The sequence below is a fragment of the Notolabrus celidotus genome, chromosome 19, assembly GCF_009762535.1.
Source record: "Notolabrus celidotus isolate fNotCel1 chromosome 19, fNotCel1.pri, whole genome shotgun sequence".
NCBI lineage: Eukaryota > Metazoa > Chordata > Actinopteri > Labriformes > Labridae > Notolabrus > Notolabrus celidotus.
In genome coordinates, this window is record NC_048290.1 from 26,199,518 (window position 1) to 26,219,464 (window position 19,947).

The window sequence follows — 19,947 nt, forward strand, 5'->3', positions numbered from 1 at the left end:
ACAAGAGAGAGAGAGAATAGAGACACAGAGAAAAAAGGAAATAGAGATAGAGTTGTTGGACCCAAAGGAGGCAAAAGGCCTAGAGTGTGAGAGTGGAGGTGAAAGAGGGACTAGCTGGCTGTAATGACTTTGTTGTCTTGTTGTGTGTCTATGTGTGTGTATGAATGTGTGAAGGCAAGTGAGGGTTGGGTATTAGGTTTTGGATAACTGGCTCTATTTTAGATGTGGTTGCAGGTTAGTAACAACACCTGGAGTTAATACATTACTCTTTCATAAAATCTTTTGTTCTAAAACATTTAACAACTTGAGGTAAAAGACCTCTGGAATGAAGCCGTGCTGGAATTGACTTTTGCTAGCTAAGGCCATCCATCAGCTGTAGCTTATTGACAGACAGCCAAAGTGAAACTGTAGGCTGTTTCTAATTAAAGTAAACCAAGCAAGCTGCTGTCCAACAATGGTTTCAAAGAAAGGTGAGTTTTGCTTTTCTGTTCAATCCAACAGTGTTGGGCAAACTACTAGCAAAATGTATCAGGTTCAGCTACTTTAACCTGAACTTCCACATCATGTACAGCTAAAAAAAAGTCAGTTCTTCTTCCACTTATTACAGCCTGTGTTTTGCAATAGAAAACCTTTGGGCTTCTCTCTGTCCTGGTAGGAGTGCGGCGATGAATCCTGCGCTTCTCTTTTAGCAAAAGAAAAGAGTTCCCAAACTTAGAATTAAATGTGGGAAAACTTGACCGTCAAGGATTTTGTCCTAAATCTATGCACAGCTGGGGCTGGATCTGATGACCACCCACAGTCTTTGCTATTCTCCTAGAGGCTGGGTTAAATTAGTCTGGGATAATGATAGGAGCAATGGTGATGAAGCTGTGTGATTCCAGCCGTAGTCCGCCTCAGCACAAGTTGTAAAATACGATAGCATTGGTCACTAAAGATCGATCAGCTGAACAATACATGATTCCAATGGAATGTGAAATGTAAGACAAACACCAGTTTGTTCATTCTTCATCGCCCTACAGTGCCAGCTAACCGTGCATTCATCCATTCAGGTGCATTATGTTTCCTAATATTTACATCCATGTCTCTGTAAAGAACTAGGATTACTAGGAATTCAAAATCCACACTCCTCCTGAAAATTGTCAGTAAACCTAGATTAACTCTGTTTTTCAAAGAATCACAAGATTTAAACTGTCCAAACACACATAGGTGACAAACATTAGACATTAAAGTGAGGAGTGTGTGGCAGACTGACTGACAGAGGAAAGAGACAGACATGTAGGCATAAAGAGATAGCTGGAGGAATAGAGAGGGGAAGGAAAGAGTCTACGAGCTGCAGGGGAATCGACTGCAGTCTATACTGTGCTGTAACTAGGAGGCCGGCTGCTGACATTTGGCATTGATTGTGTTGTTTTATGGGCATTCGTCAGTTAAACCCCCGTTGGACAATTACAGGGAGAGCCTGTTCGCTCCTGCAGGGGGGGTCGTGACTTTGATCTCTCGCTGCTTTTCCCCTTGCTCGGTGGAAAACCCGAGGAAACAAAGACAGAAAGGTGATGCACCTCTAATTGGCTCCAAGCGAAAGGAAACTGGCAGCAGCTGAGCGTGAATGAAGCATAAAGGGAGAGAGAAAAGGAGAAGGAAACGGGACCAGTTGGATGAAATGGAGAGAAGAGGATTATTAAGTGAAAGGGATGAGATGAGAACTTTAGGGGAGAAATGAGGCAGCAAAATAGAGCGAAAATGCCTCATTAAATCAAAAATGCTACATTAGATTTATGTAAGTTTAGAATATCTGTTCACTGTGGGGCAGAAACCGACATTTCAAACCACAAATCCTGCTCCACTGTAATTCAATGAGAAAAACATCACACATCAGTCAGTGTACTGTAATGTATCCCTTCCATTATTCCTGATGTATACTATAATTTCTATATAACCTGTTATGAAGGCATGTAAGCAATATTTTATGGGTGATGATAATCCCAGCTGTAATATATAGGACAACATGCATTAGTGCTGTGATGAGTACAGCTGTGTTATATGAGGGGAAATGGTAATCTGATTGTTAGCCAGTTTCTAATTCCCAGATAAAGGGTGGAGATTAAGGCCTACATGTTTGCATGACTAGACAGGTTTGTGTTGCCCTCTAATCCAGCTTTCAATTGTGCATGTGTGTGTAATATGTATGCAAGAAGACTACCGATTTACCTGAATTTACCTCAGTGAATTTAATAACAAAAGCATGTCTTGAATGTGTATTACTTGCATATTCTGTATGCACTTTGAGTCTCTTTCAGTACATTTTGAATCATTTCTACAGTAGGTTACAAGCAGCAGTGTGTGCCAGATTTAATCTAATAATTCAGTATGAAATTAAAGTTGGGGGACTAACAAGAGACGGATGAAGAAAAGCAAGGCAGATGAATCCTGACCTTTCACTTAAGAGCTCAAAAAACCTAAATCCTACCTTTAACATAATGGTGGGTCACCTCATTCAAACTCTACATTTTTACTCAGCCAAGGATAAGATACTAATGTATTGCTGAAGTATTTTTATCAGACCTGACAGAGACCCACCAGAGCCACAAAAATTGTAACACATTTGTGTTCACAGCTGATTTGCACTTCCTAGAAAATGCACTTGTGAAATAGGTGGAATGCTCCTTTAACAGTATATCCAGACATATTCTCTCTAAGGGTCTTTCGGGTCATACTTATATTTATATATCTTCATAGATTCCATGTTGTCTTGTGGTCCCAACCACTGAATCCATAAACCAGGTCCCTCTTTCCATCCCACTCCCCTCCCATACCCCAGTCCCTAAGAAGGCTGTGATTAACGACCTCCACAGCTAAGCTGGGCTACATAGAAGACCAGAAGATACACACCAGCACAACAGTTACACTCCAAGGCCAAAGGCCTGTGGTGAGCCGTTAGTGGTTAGCGGCGGACGCTAACTAGCACAGCTCCCCTGCACTCAGACCAATCCAAATGACAAGCTTAGTGACTGTGACAGTGCGTGCCATTTTACAGAGAGTCAAGATGGCCGCTGTTCAAAAGGGCAGGCAGTTACGCACAGGGAGAAACAAGTCACCAGAACTTATGTCAGGGATTTTCCTTTTTTTCCCTTTTTTTTAAGAGCTGTCAGTCAGCAGAGGAGAGACTGTGGCTGGATGCTTGGCACAAAAGTATACAAGAAGACATAAAAAGGAGAAGAAATAAACAGAGGCAGGGAAGAGTAATTACCCTTTGGAGGGTTGTGACTTTGTTTATGTGTGTTTGTATTTGAATGCCTCTCTGCAGTGTCTAGTTATGATCATCCAATCTGCTTCCCTTCACCTAAAGGTTAGCTTTAATGTCCTTTTAATGTCTCTCCCTAGGCCTCAAACTAATGGGCAGTGGCCAAACCCACACACACACATATTCACATATAGAGGTCCACATTTGAGTGCAGAGCAGAAACTGGCAGCACAGGCCAGCCGGGCAGTTTGACTCTCACTGGGTAGCTGCTGGGCTACTCCACCCTCCTGCCCACTGCCAACCCAGCAACACTACACCACCCTTGATGCCGGACTGGACCTGTAAGGCAGGAAGGAGTCCATGCTGTCAAACACTCACTTACACACTTTTATTCAGGCGTGTGAATCTGAATCATCAGGTCTGATTTTTGTAACTACACACTATGCAGTATTTTTTAGGCTGATTGCGTCATGGTTCCTGTTTCCACCTCATTGTTGATGGAGTTTGCTTATTACATGCCACCATGGAGGTAATGGTGTTTATAAAGGTAGATATCTTTCTATGTTCTGTAACCCCTTCCCACTTTATTGGCCAAGATGTGGCAGATGGCTGTCCACCAATGAGCCTATTTCTGCTCCAGGTTTCTGCCTGTTAAAAAGCTCATCAATAGCTATGACTGCACCTCTTCTACTGTTCCTCTGTCCCAAGGCGTCCCCCAGGGTTCGATGCTTAGTCCTGTCTTATTTATTCTCTACACATTCCCCTGAGGAAGCATCATACACAAATATGGTTATCATTATCATGGCTATGCTGATGACATCCAGGTCTTTGTCTTGACCAAGTGTATCACTTAAATAAAATCATGGATGCAAGCCAACTTCCTCCAACTCAACTGTGACAAACCAGGTATGGGAACCATTGGTCCAAACTCACCAGTACCACAACTACGGCCTCACTATTGACAACTCTGTGTTTCCATCACCACAAATTTTCATTTTGGAGTCCTTTTCAACGGCAGCTTCTCCATTTGACCATCATGTCAATCACATTGTTAGAATTGCCTTCTTCCACCTCAAAATCATACTGTATCTTATCTTTGCCCATCCCCCTCTTTCTCTGCTGCCATGACTCTTTTCTTTCTCATCATCCAAAGTCCTCAATAAACTCCAGTACACCCAGAACTCTGCCGGTCACACTCTCCCACTTCTGTGACCACACAACCCCTGTCCTCCAGAACCTACACCTGCACCGAGTTCCACAGCTAGTTCAAAACCCTTTTTCTTACCTGCAAATCCGTCTAGTGCCAAACTCTTATCCCTAGCCACCAGGTCCAAGCACCAAACCTGGGGTTACAGAGTCTTTTCCACTGCTTCCCCTTCTCTCTGGATCTCGCTCCCCAAACACACGCAAGACAACACATCACACATCAATACCCACCTTTTCAGAACTGCTCTTACTTGCTGATTTGTGCAGCTTGAACAAATGTTTTAATGTGTTGTTTTTAAACATGATTAAATGGATGCATGTTACCTATAAAAACATAATTTGAATTTTAACAACCTTTTATTCGGAGAAAGTTTTCTTCCTCTATAACTGTTCCCAGTAAAGGGAACAAAGGGACCATTTTTGTAACTGCATAATTGGGCAGAGCAGGTTGCACCAGCCCAGTGAAGGGCTGAGCTGAGCACCCAGCTGGAAGAAAGACAGATCCGCTCCCACCCCCCAACCCCTCCTCCTCCTCTACTTCTTCTTCTTTTTATCCTCCCATGCTTCTCCCCTTTTCCTCCTTTACCCCATTCAGGGCCTGACTGCAAGCTTCCAGCTCCTGTGAGTGTGTGTCGGCTGAGGTAACGAAGGCTTTCACTGCCAAGCTCACTCAACAGACCGAACAAGCCAGTTAAAGAGCTACGGTCCCTTTTTCCTCCACCCCCACTCCCACCCGCTTCCCTCCTTCAGTGTGAAAAGAAGGTCATTGTGCCACGCTGGACTACAGTAAAGCATGTGGTGTTGGCCGGAGGTACCACTGAAAAAATCGCTCCCTGTGTCTCATGAGCCATCTCTACCCATCATTGCTTTTCATCCTCTGGCTCTCAGTCCCTGCACACATACATACATGGAAACAGGCTGAATCACATGGTGTGACAACTGCACATTCACACACACAGAAGCTCAGACAGGAAGAAACATACACAGGCTCAGATCCTCTCTGGCAGAGCTGCTACAGACCGTCATCTCCACTGATCGCCTGCTTGTTACAGGATTTACATTTGCTCCGAAAATCCCCTCAGACAGACAGACGCACACACACACACACACACACACACACACACACACACACAAGAACAACACGCTTAACTTTGATTTCCCAGGAAGTAAGCATGGTGTACATTTGACATCAGGACATTAAGCACCAAATATATTTTAGCAAAATATCCACTAACACACACACAGCAACACTGGTGACATCACTGGCATACAATCTGCTCTTAATAACTACATAAGTACATCCGATACATGGACACATCTCCTCTGAAAGGCAGATTGTATAATTCGAAGGTTGAGAAATATGTTTGTAAATTATTTTATTAACTGGCTTTTTTATTCATTACCCAGCTGCTTTGAATACTTGATTCTGATTGGTCAAAACCCCATACCAAAGGATATCAATTCTCAACAACAAAAGTGACACCAGGTACATGTCACATATGTCGCCAAATCCATCATCAAATCAATCCACAGGAAAGAGTTATGGCACGTTTCACCTCTGCCTGTTGACTCCATAGACTGTATATATAATGGACAGCGTCACTCGCTTTTCCCCATTGTACGCTTTTGAAGCCAAAATATCCCGTTCCAGAACGCAGACATCTTGTAAATTTTCTGCAGCCAGAGTCTGCACAGTAGGGACTTTTGTGTGTTTCCACTGTAACAAGCTCCGCCCTACAGTGTACCCTACAGCTGTCAATCAAAGCAAACCTGGAAGTAAAACCCTGTTTTTTAAACCTCTGATAACTTACGAAAAAGAAACTTTTCAGAAAAAAGAGGCCTTGAACACAAAACAGTCAAATAATAACTACATATCATCACAGCATACGGATGTGAGAAACATTTATACCACGTGTATTTATTTTTTAAAGTTTGACCGAGACAGAGTTTTTGACCTATACTGCAGCCAGCCACTAGGGGGAGCAGTTTTTGTGGCAGCCTCACTTCAAGCCAAGCGAGATGACGTCCATTTTATATACAGTCTATGGTTGACACTGTGGTAAAATCATTACCTGTTGTCCCAGGCTGGACTTGAATGTTGGGGAATAATGAGAGTTACGTGGCACAGATGTAAGAGCAGCCTGAGGAGCTACTGTGCCCTAAGCATCTCTGGAGCATGATCCTGTGCTGCAATCCAGACAACAGCAGCAGAGCTAGTGAATGTATCTCTAAATTGCTGATCAATATAAAGTAACTTCAATCTCTGGCTTATGATCGGTGAGGTGAAAGGTGATTTGCTCACCTTGTTGGGGTTCTAATTTGCATAATAACCAGCTTTTCACTATACATGATCCCTTACTTAGTGACATTGGAATAAAGTGCTTCCAAAGTTTTGTCATAATTTGCTAGTTTATTAGCTTGTAGGTTTTTACACCAGGTTGCAACATTAATACTTAAAAAAAAAATGGTAAACAGCATGGGAAATATCTAAGAAATATATATTAAATTTGCTGTTGGTAGTCACAGAGTAAACATCTGTTCAGAGAGAGGGACTTTGAATGTCAACACTCTCCCTCCCAACCAGGTTTCCTCTTAACCCCCCAACACAGATCGGTGTGCGCAGTCATGATAGTGCCGGACTCATAACCAATCGGAGGACATAGTAGGGGACCAATCAGGACAGAGGATTGGAGATGAGCTCTGATTGGTCCATCATAATGGGAACGAAGGGAATAATAACATTGCTTGATACAAAGGCATTGGAAAACGCAGCGATTTCATAATAGTCTCAAATTACTCTACTTACTGATGAGTACTGATGGGTATTATCTTTTCTCCAAACCCAGCAGAAAAAAGTAAAACATTTTTACACCATTCCTACCAACAGTAGCTTTAAGTGCAATGACATTGGAATAATACTTATTTCTAATTACACAGAGCAATGTGCTTTTATTAAAGTGAGTGCAGAGGGTTTTGATTTTTTGCAATGATTAGCAAATCAGGTCATGCTAACCTAGCTGAAGTTAGCTTATGAGTTCATTTAGCAAAATGTTAGCCTAACAATTTAAAATTTGAGGCAGGCAATGTTGTGTTGTATTCGTTGAATTTGATTGTGCTTTCCAAGTTTAAAGGATTATAGAATCAACACTTTATCACTTCCCATATTCTCTTTTGGTCCTAAAAGATGTTCATTGTGTTAGCGAGCTAACAGCAAAATTTTGACTTATTTTCTCTACATAATCTACCATGAACTTAAACATTTATTTCAAAGTGAATGACAGGGATGAACCATTCCTCTCCTTAAAAACAATGCAGACACTTATAAGGGCAAGTTCCCTCAAATTAGACTTCAAGCTTCCCAAAACCTCCAGAGGCAACCTTTATCTAGAGAGATTTGACTTGTTTTACTCTTTTGTGTTTTGTTCAGGATTGTAGATGAGCATCATTTCATTTGCAGTGATTACAGCATTTTTTAAATAGAAAATCAACTTTGAGCAGATAAAGTTCAGAACTAACTGTCCACTAGTTTACATGAGAATATCTAATGAAGTGTTTCAACTATAACAACCCTCCACAGCCAGGTTTGTCCCAAACTTGACCAAAATTAGCTCAGTTTAACATCTATAAACAAAACTCTTCTGGTGCAACCCACATGTGGAAAACACAAAATTCAACACAAAACATATTTCATCCATAGCAATAAAAAATAACCTCCCAACCAAAGAGATTGCAGAGAAGGACACGGGAGGTTATAACTGCCTGAAAATATAGCTGCTGACAGGACCAAGCTGAGGGAGTGTGAGGCTGTGGACAATAAAACCATTGAGGCTTTTTAAGGTCTGTCCTGCTTTGGCATCCCCGCCCTCACAGACACAAACCCACAGGTATTCCCTGGTTTAGAGGCAGAGTTCCCTGGAAATGAATAAATGGAAACAGCATAGGAAGAAACAAGCCATTTCTTGGTTACCACCCATTTAACTTGAGGAAGGTTTTGAAAGCTCCTTTTATTCAGTGATGTCACTTTAAATTTATGGGGGAATGTGTGTTGGTTAGGGTTTTGATTTTGATTCAGACATCTCTCTGCAATCCGATTTCTTTTGCACCTTTTCAGTTTCTGCAACCTTACAACTGACAAAACACTTCTGCCTACTTCATATATTTTTCTTGTTCTCTTAATGAGATTTGCTTTGCTTTTGCATGCAGGATGAGATAAAACATTGAGTCATAGTGATGTGAAAGAGACTTGTCAGTCATCTCATTCGGCACATATGATCAAATACATGATGTAACGCTTCCAGGCTCATGTTTGTTTAGCTGAGTTCAGAAATGAAAAGCTGGCAGCTGATAGTTGCGCCTCCAAACATTTTTTTTGTTATATTTTCATGAGCCTAGTTTTCACTTGCCAGACGTCTCTGCTTTCCCGCTGAATGACACTCGAGGGAGATTTCTTTATTCTGATCTTTCGCTTGTGTTGTTCTGTTTTCTGTCGCAGTCACAAAGACCTGCTCATCTCTGCTCAGCATGTGAACTTGTCATCCTGAAAACCACCTCCTACATTAAATAAACAAAACACACCATGGAACAGTTACTACTGTTGCTGGCACGCGAATAAGAGAGAAAGAGAAGAAGGGGTGAAGAAAGAATCACTGTAGATGAGAACACTTGTGGCAAATGGTGTGACTCCTCCAGACTCGGGTCAACCACTGGCATGAAACATCCTTCCTCCAGTTGGACCATTATCTCAAGCATACGTGTGCACCTAATTGCTGAAGGCAAGGCAGCCTCAAGGTAGCAGAGTAAACATCAAACCGTGTGTGTCTTTGTGTGTGAGCCAGAGTCTGTGTGTTTCCGTTACGCAACGGGAGAGTTCTTTCCATCTGTGCCTCTCTGCAGCCCCCGCATCCTTGACCAATGAAGCGAGAAACGACAGCTCTGCCTTGCACTCTGCCTCCCTCAGTCTTCTTCACAACACCATCCCACTCTTCATTATTATCATCAGACGCCCACTAAAAACACACTCTCGACTCCTCAACCCCTCACTATCCTCTCTTTACTCTTGTTGGCTGAGACTTTACACAGCTAGGGGCGGCAGAATGATGTAGTATCATCTTTGTCATCACCTTTACTACTAACATCGCGCCTGTCTGCCCTCAGCTTAAACCCCTACTAGAAAACAAGAGCACTCTGCAGGGTGTCTAACCAACATTTCACTTCTTATGCTCAAAGTCCAGATTATCCCACTAAATGCATCTCTGTCTGCAATCCCCCCTCCCCTCCTCTATCTCCATCCCCGCTTTTCCGGCTCGCCTTCCACCCCACAGGGCGCATTGTTGTGGAAAAGATGTTAAAACAAAGAGAGCAGACAGCACAGTGATAATCCTAAACATAGCAGCTGGGGAATTAGCTAGCCATTTGCTAGAGCCTCGCTATTTGGCTTTTGCTGCTAACTATGCAAAATCTTAATTGCTGTTAGAGAAAAGCATGTTAGCATTGTACTTCATTGTTAATGGTGTTTGCTCATTACATGCCATCAGGGAGGGAATGGTGATTGGAAGGGGAGATGTTTATCTGCATCCTAATAGTATCTCACTTTTTCAGTCCAGTTGAGGCAGATGGCTGTCCACCAATGGTGTCTGGTTCTGCTCAAGCGGCAACCTTCGGTCTAAAAATATCAATCCAATGCGGAAGTGCTAAATACTGCAGTTCATCGAGGATCCACTCGAGGCTGGTTCTGGAAGTACCAGAAGTCATATACACATGAATGGGAAAAAGCCGATCTCTACAGCAGAAATAAACATGTTTACAGCCTGGTACAAAAGACGAGTGTAGTCTGGATAGCTCATGTCTCAATCGGCACACACTGTACAGGGGGTGATTTTTTTCTAACGCAGCAATTTCAAAGATATTGAGATTACAAGTCTTCCAATGAGAGGCACAGCTGACTACATGAACACTGTAGCTGTTGGCTAAGAGGCTCAAACTCTGCCTCTTTACGTCACACTGGCTCAACTGCAGCAATATGGCCACCGACGATTAGCCTCAAACAGCTCTTCAGAAACAGATGGGTGACGTCATGGATCCTACGTCCATATTTTATACAGTCTATGGTTCTGCTAAAGGTTACTGCCTGTTATAAGGACGTTTTCCTTTGTCACGACTGCAGAACACTTGCTTGTTGGTCAACTAATGTCTAAAGGGAAGTTGTCTTTCTGCCTCTACTATCCCACTGTCTTGGTCCAGTTGCAGCACATTGCTGTCCACCAATGTGTCTGGTTCAGCTTGAGGTTTCTGCCTATTAATAATAAAGTTTTCCTGAGGAATAAATTGGGAAGGTATCTTTAAGTTTCTCCCACTATTCCACTTACTCAGCCCGGGTGTGGCAGATGGCTATCCACCAATTTCTCTAGTCCTGCTTGTGGTTTCTCCCCGTCACAGGACGTCTTTTTCTTGCTACTGTTGCCAAGTCCTTGTTTGTTGGTCAATATGTGTTGGATGCTGTAAATAATGTTATAGAGCACTGTCTAGACAAGCTCTATGTGTTAAGTGTCATGACATAGCTTTTGTTGACATTGATTTTTCTGAAAATATGTCTGAGACGGTTATGGACAGGATGTGATCCTGTGCTTTGAGGGTTGTATCCTGTCTGGAAAAACATTTTAGATGATCCCAACAGAGCCAACGTGTCAGTGGCTCTATTGAAACAAATGAATTATAGATGCACAGAAACCTGCTCTCTGTTGAGGCTATTTAAGCAAAGAGATGTATTAGGTTTCAGGCAGTAATGCAATAATGTCTTCAGAATCATATTACAACAGCAAAATATTGGTGATATAAAGGACTTACAATACTTAAATATGCTGTGAGTATACTGCAAATGCTTAGTGGGTCCATTAAAAAAACATATGCTTAAACAATTTCCCTCTCTTTTATCCATCATTGTATTAACCCCGTATCTAATATTCCAGTCTTGCCTCCTTCACTCCCTATCTGACACTGATCCCTGCACCCTGCAGCCTGTCTGGTCCAGCCAGGCTCTGGTCCCAAATCTGTTAGAATATATGTTGGCGCCAAATCACTAATCATTTCAACGGGAGCAATCAAAGATAGAGAGAGAGAAAGAGGACGTGCAAAATGTGCACAACCACAGCTAACATCCTTCTGTAAACAGCAAAGGGAACTTTACAGAGGAATTACAGCAAACTAAGCCCTCCTAATGGGCTTCTTTGAGCAACACACTCCTCTGTCGTTGGGCTGGAGTCAGTTAGCCAGTGCTTGTGTTTTAAGCTCCGGGCTGCACATCCATCTGCTAGCTGCTGCTCTATTACAGGTGCCATGGCTCCAAGGCTGCAATTTAGTGGTTAAGGATACTGCAGATAATGGTTTGTCAAGATTACAGTGGATTTCTTTTGTCCTGTTCTGCGCTAGCTCAATGTTCAGTGGTTACGTCTTCTAGTCAGGCAGAAAGAGAGACGAGCAGACAGACAGATCGACACCTGTGATTGGAATGCCATTCTCAGAGCCGCAGGAGTCGTCTGAGTAAGACTAGACCTGCAGTTTCAACCCAGACTGACCGCATTCATTGTTCACCCACCCGGCTGACATTCCAGGAATAAGCAGAGGTGGATCGTTCATGTGTCTCCCACACAAGGCCACGCAAAGGACACTGAGGGTTCTGAGTGTTGGTGAGCACACACACAATTATTCAAATACTATTAATGATGTGAACATCTGGATACTTTGCGGTCTTCAGAGGGACAGGGAAGGGGCTCTAAATGTAAAAGCTTCGGTGCCAACATATTTCCAGCATGACTGAATTACACTCATTCACTCGGGCATCCATTCATCTTTCCTTCCTCCAAGCAAAACCAAGTAATTGTGTAACTGTGTGGGCTCTAAAAAGCCCTTTACCCGTCTCCTCTCTGCCACAACAAAGATTTAAGAGCAGCTAACACTTACCTAGATGGTCTCCATGGAAACTGTTGTCGTGGGATGTTCTGCCATGTGGCATGAGGTCATGGTGGGCAGCAGGTGGCCAGATTTGCCCAGTCTTGCGAACGCTTACAATAGTGGCCTCAGACATGACCACGTGGCCGCCCTGCTGCCGGTGGTGACGCTTCTGGGACTGCGGTGTCGGAGGGCTGCTGCTGTCGAAGGAGTGCTGGGAGTTCTGGGAATTTTGGGAGGGCGAGCGGCTCTTCTCTCTAAAGGGCCGCCTGAAGGCGGTGGTGGGACTTGGGGAGACGTGGCTGGACTGGCCCGAGGAGAAGTCCTCCTCGCTGGACGTCAGGTTCTCGTTGGAGCTGCAGTCTGGTGTGTAACCGCCACCTCCGCCAACATCCTCGAAGCTGCCTGGGGAGTAGGAGCGGCGTGGCCAGGTCAGGAGGTGGTCATCGCCACCCCCAATGTCTCTCATTGTGACTCCGCTACCACCTCCACCGCCACTACCTCTCCCATCTCCTCCACCACCTTCACCCATCATCACCCCACCGACATAGACGCTGGAGTAGGCCTGGAACTCAGAGGGCTGCCAAGGAGGAGGAGGAGGTTTGCCCCCATTGGCTCTCCCTGAATGTCGCTGGTTGGGTTCCCCGTCTTCATATTCTGCATCATAGCCGCAGGTGCTCTCAGTAGATCGACCTCTGTACACGGGTCTGGCACGGAGCTCCCCTGCCACTGTAGCTAGGTTTCCTGGAAGGGAATGAAGGGATCTTTTTCGCTCCATCTGCATGGCCTGGCTGCCCAGAGAGCTGATCTTGTCTGAGACGTCACGGTCGTTGACCCTGACCAGACCCCTATCATGATGAAACTCCATATTAGTGTAGAAGGGCGGTGGTGGTGGGGGCAGCTGCTTCTCCTGGCCTTTTGCTACATCACCTCCAGAGTGAGAGTTGGCCCGCTTGATCCTCTCAAAGTTGGACCGAAGAGCTGCCACGCCAAGTCCCATCCCCAGCTTGTCCTTGGGGTCAATGGGCAGCTCCTTGTCTGGGGGTGGAAGGTTGGGCCTGCGGGGGGACAGGTTGACGCTGCTTCTCTGCTTGGACGGCGAGAGTCCATCAAGGTTGTCGCAAGATGTCGACTCAGCCTGCGGGGGTACCTCAAAAGCCGACTCCAAGCCGTCTCCGTGGGAGGCCGACTTTCTGGCAGGTGGAGGTCTAGGCTTGGACCTGCCTGTTCCATCCCCAAGAGGCTGATACCGGCTCCTGTCCCCAACAACACCCCCACTAACTGCACCATACCCTCCACCCACGACTCCCACACCAACTCCACCAGTCTCTTGCATGTGGGGCTGCTGAGATTGGCACTCTGCTCCTTGTGTGGCTGCAGGGTCCATCCCCTCATTTAAAGGGGTCTTTCTGAAACCCCACCGCTGCTTGTCATAGCTCTTCCTCTCTTTGGCCAAGAGAGTCTGCAGGTAGATCATGCGGAAGCGCTCCTTGTTCACCTCCTGCTCCAGGCGCCTGATGGATGATTTGCACCTCTCCAGCTCATGCTCAATTCCTCCTACAGACCGCAGCTCCATCTTTGGGGGTTCAGACTCAGGGAATTGCGCCTTCCACGCCTCAATGAAACCCACGGGCTCCACCATATTGTGCCTGCTTATTTCTGTGACCGACCCTGGTTCACACAGGTCGGATGAATGATGCCAAAGAGGGCACCGTTTAGTTCTGTTCACCAAAGAATCCTTCACAACAACAAAAGGCCACCTGAAGCGAGAAAGTAGTGTTTAGAACAATTCTTCAGGTACCCCGTTCAGGAGGAACACACAGTCTAATTGCTGACACTTGTCGTGGGCTGCACAGATGCAACAATACATCCCATTCTGAACAAGAGAAACCGGCTGCTCACTCTGAGGGAATGTGTGAGGCATAAAAAGGAATAAAAAGCTGGGACACAGCCCGGTTTTCTTGTGCATTATTCCACAAAAGGACACTTTCACACGCAGACACTTTTTTTTTTTCTTTGATAATCTCAGCCTTGACACAATGACAGCATCTGTCCTCGCGGGGTGACACTGGCTCCAGGGATAGAGAGATACAAAGAAAGTGTTTTTAATCCTGCAACTCACTGTTTGTGTTTACCGTCTCGTGTTTGTTCCTGACAGTGGATGTGTTCACTCTCGCCCATTCATACGGCAGTAATCCCAGGTGCTGCTGCTGCTCCAGACTGAGCGCCTTTGTACCAGCAGCGCTGAAGGAGAATGGATAAAAAGCGCAAAACACAAGCGACGACCACATCTGAGTGTCTCTCCAGGACGCGATCAAGCTGCTAGGATCCGCTGTGAGTAAAACATCCCGTTATCCCATTTTTATTCCACGGTTTGTGAGAAGTATTGTAGTGTTTTGGATGTTCTTTCTCCCAGGTTTATCCCGTTTCTTCGGCCGTGATGGTGCTGCTGTGTGCGCTCCCATCTCAGGCCGAGCAACACTGGAGGGGCTGGGAGAATGGGAGGGACCAGGGTGACAGTGAGCCTGCTGGTTAAAGAGACAGAGCAGGGATGCAGACACGGCTCACATGACACGGGTTTCTGGTTCTGTAATGTAACTGTTCACATCCATTTACATACAAAACGGTGTTTCAAAGAAGTAGCCGAAGCTTTTTAAGCCTTGTGTGTTTCTTTGTCTTGTTTCTCTCAATCTCACCGCACATTGAGGCAGATACAGATGAGAGCTACACAGCTTGCACGTGTTAACATATCCTTTCAATTAGCTTGTAGTATTTCCGTTTCAGTTCCCTTCATTATCAAGCTATCATTAAAGATAATGTCAGCATTATACTCTCTCTTGGATCCTTTAAAAGCAGCTGGCAGGCTGTACCTGTCAGGCAGGTGTTACAGAATAGTGGGAGTGCTATTGGTATTGTTAACCCAATGCTGCCACCTGGTGGTGAAATATGAAAGTGCGAGTTTACAGATTACTGCTCAACAATGCAATTACCTGCTTTGAAAGTAAATACCTTTTGAATTACAAAGTGCATACTTAACACCAGTGGTGGACAGTAACGAAGTACATTTACTTGAGTACTGTACTTAAGTACAGTTTTTAAATATCTATACTTTACTTGAGTATTATTTTGGGGGATACTTTTACTCCACTAAATTCCAGTCAATGCTCTAGTTACTCACTACTTTTGATTTGAAGTCAGCTCATGAATTTTCTTTTCTGAAATCAGATCCCAAAGACAGTAAACTGTTCTTGTACTTGTGTTTGGTTTGTCTAAACGGTGTAGCCGTACCTCAGTTGAGTGTAGAACAAATGCAGATCAAACCTTACTCAGATCAGTGCGTTCATTAAGTCATGGTGATGATTACTATGACTGAGGAAGGATGATGCTTCTCTACCTGAGCAGCACGGCCATATTTTACCCCACGTTTGAGGTTTTTGAAATAAAGAATAATTCGTAATGTTGTGAATCTCAATATAAATATTAATATCTAAATATCTGTTTACCACACAAACTCCATCACAGCCTACAAAGAATATCCATCTAACCTGAGAAAGCATGTGGAGGTCTGTGACTAACAAACTTGTTTTATTCCAGATGAACATTTGAAACTTGTCTGTGCTTGTAGAAACTTAGTCGCTGTTTATATTTCATGTTCAAGTTTTCAGATGTGAAATAATGTTTTCTAGATCAACTTAACGGAGCTGAACGTACACCCATGTATTCTTGACTGCACTCATGCTTTATGAAAATACATTTAAAGATATTTTAAAAAGTTCTTTGAATACTTAAGTATTTTTAAAAGAAAGGACTCCAGGACTTTAACTCAAGTAATAATCTGACTGAACAACTTTCACTTGTATTTGAGTAATATTACACCAGGAGGATCTATACTCTGACTGAAGTAGTTTTTTTGGGATACTTATTACTTTTACTCAACTACATTCAGAAGACAATTATTGTACTTTTGACTCCACTACATTTCTATCAGTGCTCTAGTTACTCACTACTTTATCTTTGAAGTCAGCTCATGAATTTCCTTCACTTTTCTGAAATCTGATCCTAAGACAGTAAACTGTGTTTGTGTAGTTCTGTTTGTCTCAGTGGTTTAGTCATACCTGTATATCGTGCGTCTCCACGGTTGAACGTGGAGCAAACACAGAGCAGATTTCACTCAGATCAGGCAGTTCATTTAGAGGTGGTAATGATGGCTATAATTCTCCACCTGAGCACACATGTCCATATCTTCAGCCTGTGTTAGAGGTTTTTAAAATGAAGAATGATACATATTGTTTGAAATGTTCTCCCTGTTTCACACTCTGCCCAAACATACAAACATTCACTGTCCAACCTGAGAGAGCGTGTGGAGCTACAGAACATTTGTTTCATTCCAAGTTGTCTGTGCTTTGAGGAACTTAGTTTCTGTTTTTATTCAATGGTATAGTTTCAAAAGATTTCAAGTAATGGTTTCTAAATAAACATGATGTAACAGAATTTACTCCTATGTATTCTTGACTGCCATCATGCTTTGTGGAAATACAAAGTTTTGAGATATTTTAAGAAGTACTTTGAATACTTAAGTACTTTTAAAAGCAAGTACTTCAGTACTTTAACTCAAGTATTAATCTGACAGAGCAACTTTCTCTTGTATTGGAGTAATATTTGACCTGGAGGATCTATACTTTGACTTAAGTAATGAAGCTGTGTATTTTGTCCACCACTGCTTAACACTAGTAAGGCCAAGGATACGGTGGCCCTGAAGGATAAAACAAATTTATAAAAGATGAAACACTTTTACAAAGTTGGAGACAATTTCACAAACGACGGAACACTTTTACCATTTCTGAACCAAATTAACATTTCATTTTTACGGAAAGGGAATATACCAAATACTGGATGTGATCGAATGAGGGGTCATTTAGTTTGTTTTGATGGAGAGAAACCAAACGGTGATGGACATGGTTTGCATATTAGGACATCCTCGGGTCTCAGAGAGAGGTGTCAGACCTCAGATGAAAAAGCATCATATCTCCACAAAACCTTCATCATGTGTCAGAATTCAGATGAAACGGCTTCAGACCACGTAGCCTCAGGCTAAACGCAGTCAGGCTAAAAGGAGTCAGACTAAACGGTAAAAGTGTTTCGTCGTTTGTAAAATTGTCTCCAACTTTGTAAAAGTGTTTCATCTTTTGTAAATTTGTTTTGTCCTTCAGGGCCACCGTACAAGGTGGTCATTTTGACTGTTTTCACATTGATATGTCGTGTTACCTTGTTTAATTAAAGCTGCAGTTGGTAGACCTGGAATAAGCATCAGTTCAGGGAGAGACTTCGAATGTAAACACTACCCCTCCACACCAGATTTCCCTCACACTACACCCCTCTCACCTCTCCCCCCTCTCTGCTCCTGTAAGCCCTGCCCACAAACAGATCGTAGTGCATGCTCAATCAGGACGATGTAGGAGGACCAATCAGGAGAGTGGCTCTGATTGGTCAGAGCTGACAGGAGCGATTGGAATTTATAGATTGCTGGATACAGAGGCAGAGGAAAACATAGAGATCTCGCCATAATCTCAAAATACCTCATTTATTGATGGCTGTTGATGAGTGTTATGACTTTTTTTCAAACACAGCACAAAATAAGTATTGTTTTTTTTACCCCAATCCTACCATCTGCAGCTTTAAAGATTACAATGCTGACTGTTCTTGACTTTTCCTGAAGTTGTGTGTTTATTTAAAATGTCATTTATACAAATTGCACAAAAGGCAACAATTCTATGTTTAGTTGTACCTACTTCGTCATGATGACTACCACGATTAGATTGATACATTTTCACGCTGGGCATATGCCTCTTGCTTGGCAACTCTCCTTGTAGTGTACAAAGCAATTTTAAAAGTTTGGAATTGAAACTGAGAAAACTAGACAACTCTGTTTTGGCAATTATGGCAAAGAGAAGCACAGAGAGAGATACCTGACTGCTGAGGAAGTCTGACAGTTGTTCCAGGGATGGACAGCACAGACCGGTGATCTATCTGAATGAGAAGGGGATAAAAGTGACTCACCAATGAAAGCTTCATATAAATATATATTTTCATAAATATACAGTGCTGTGAAAAAGTATTTGCCCCCTTCCTGATTTCTTATATTTTTGCACATTTTTCACACTTAAATGTTTCAGATCATCCAAAATGTTTTAATATTAGACAAAGATAACCAGAGTAAACATTAAATGTAGTTTTTAAATGATGATTTTATTTTTTAAGGGAAGAAAGTGATCCAAACCCTCCTGACCCTGTGTGAAAAAGTATTTGCCCCCTAAACCTAATAACTGGTTGTGCCACCCTTGGAGGAAATAACTGCAATCAAGTGTTTGTGATAACTGGTGATGAGTCTTTGACATCCCTCTGGATGAATTTTGGCTCACTCTTCTTTACAGAATTGTTTTCATTCAGCCACACTGGAGGGTTTTTGAGCTTTATCAGCAGTGGTTTTCACCTTGGAACTCTCCCATGGATGCTGTTTCTGCCCGGTCTCTTTCTTATTGTGAAATCATGGACACTGACCTGAACTGAGGCAAGTGAGTCCTGCAGGTCTTCAAATGTGGTTCTGGGTTCTTTTGTGACCTGGATAAGTCGTAGCTGTGCTCTTGGAGTAATTTTGGCAGGCCGGCGACTCCTGAGAAGGTTCACCACTGTTCCAAGCCTTCTCCATTTGTAGATAATGTCTCTCACTGTGGTTCTCTGGAGTCCCAAAGCCTTAGAGATGGCTTTGTAACTCTTTCCAGACTGATAGATGTCGATGACTTTGTTTCTCATCTGTTCTGGAATTTATTTGGATCACGGCATGATGTGTTGCTTTTTGAGATCTTTTAGCCCACTTCACTTTGTCAGGGAGGTTCTCTTTAAGTGATTTTCTTGATTCAACAGGTCTGTCAGTAATCAGGTCTGGGTGTGGAGAGTGAAATTGAGCTCAGCTTTAAAAAAAAATCTGGTTTATCACAGTTAATTTGTGATTTAACAAGGGGGGGCAAATACTTTTTCACACAGGGTCAGGTGGGTTTGGATCACTTTTTTCCCTTAATAAATGAAATCATCATTTAATGTTTACTCTGGTTATCTTTGTCTAATATTAAAATTTGTTTGAAGATCTGAAACATTTAAGTGAGAAAAATGTGCAAAAATATGAGAAATCAGGAAGGGGGCTAATACTTTTTCACAGCACTGTGTAGTATATCCTTCAATAATAAACACATCATTGTCTAGATTGGGTATTTATCATAACAGATAATACAATTTGGAGTCTTGCAGTCAAAATGACCTCTCATGGCCTTTCTAGTGTTAACTCAAGTGTTTCTGACTTATCTTTAATACTGTAAATGGTTGTTATTGGGTAAAACTTGTTGGAATGGAATTATGTATCCTACGGGACTCGCTCTTCTGATTGGCTCGTTTTGAAAGTCCCTCGAGTAAACACTGAACTGGGTCGACCAGCATTTTCCATATTGTCCCTAAATCATGGAATACCCTCCTAAAGTTGATATCCATCCCCTCTTTTGCAGAAT

The 19,947-nt window shown here is 43.0% G+C and overlaps 1 protein-coding gene across 2 annotated transcripts in view; it reads right to left on the reverse strand.

Moving 5' to 3' along the window:
* Window positions 1-15,274, reverse strand: part of LOC117831552 (breakpoint cluster region protein-like) — a 117,791-nt gene extending 102,517 nt beyond the window's left edge. The window contains exons 1-2 of one of the 2 annotated variants that reach the window (XM_034710291.1): window positions 14,514-15,274; window positions 12,404-14,151 (exon numbers count right to left, since the gene is read on the reverse strand). In XM_034710291.1, coding sequence (XP_034566182.1) covers window positions 12,404-14,151; window positions 14,514-14,572 — 1,807 coding nt within the window. In that variant the 5' untranslated portion in view covers window positions 14,573-15,274. The remainder of the gene's footprint in view (window positions 1-12,403; window positions 14,152-14,513) is intronic. The other variant, XM_034710292.1, reaches the window with a different exon arrangement.
* Between the last annotated feature and the right edge of the window lie 4,673 nt (window positions 15,275-19,947).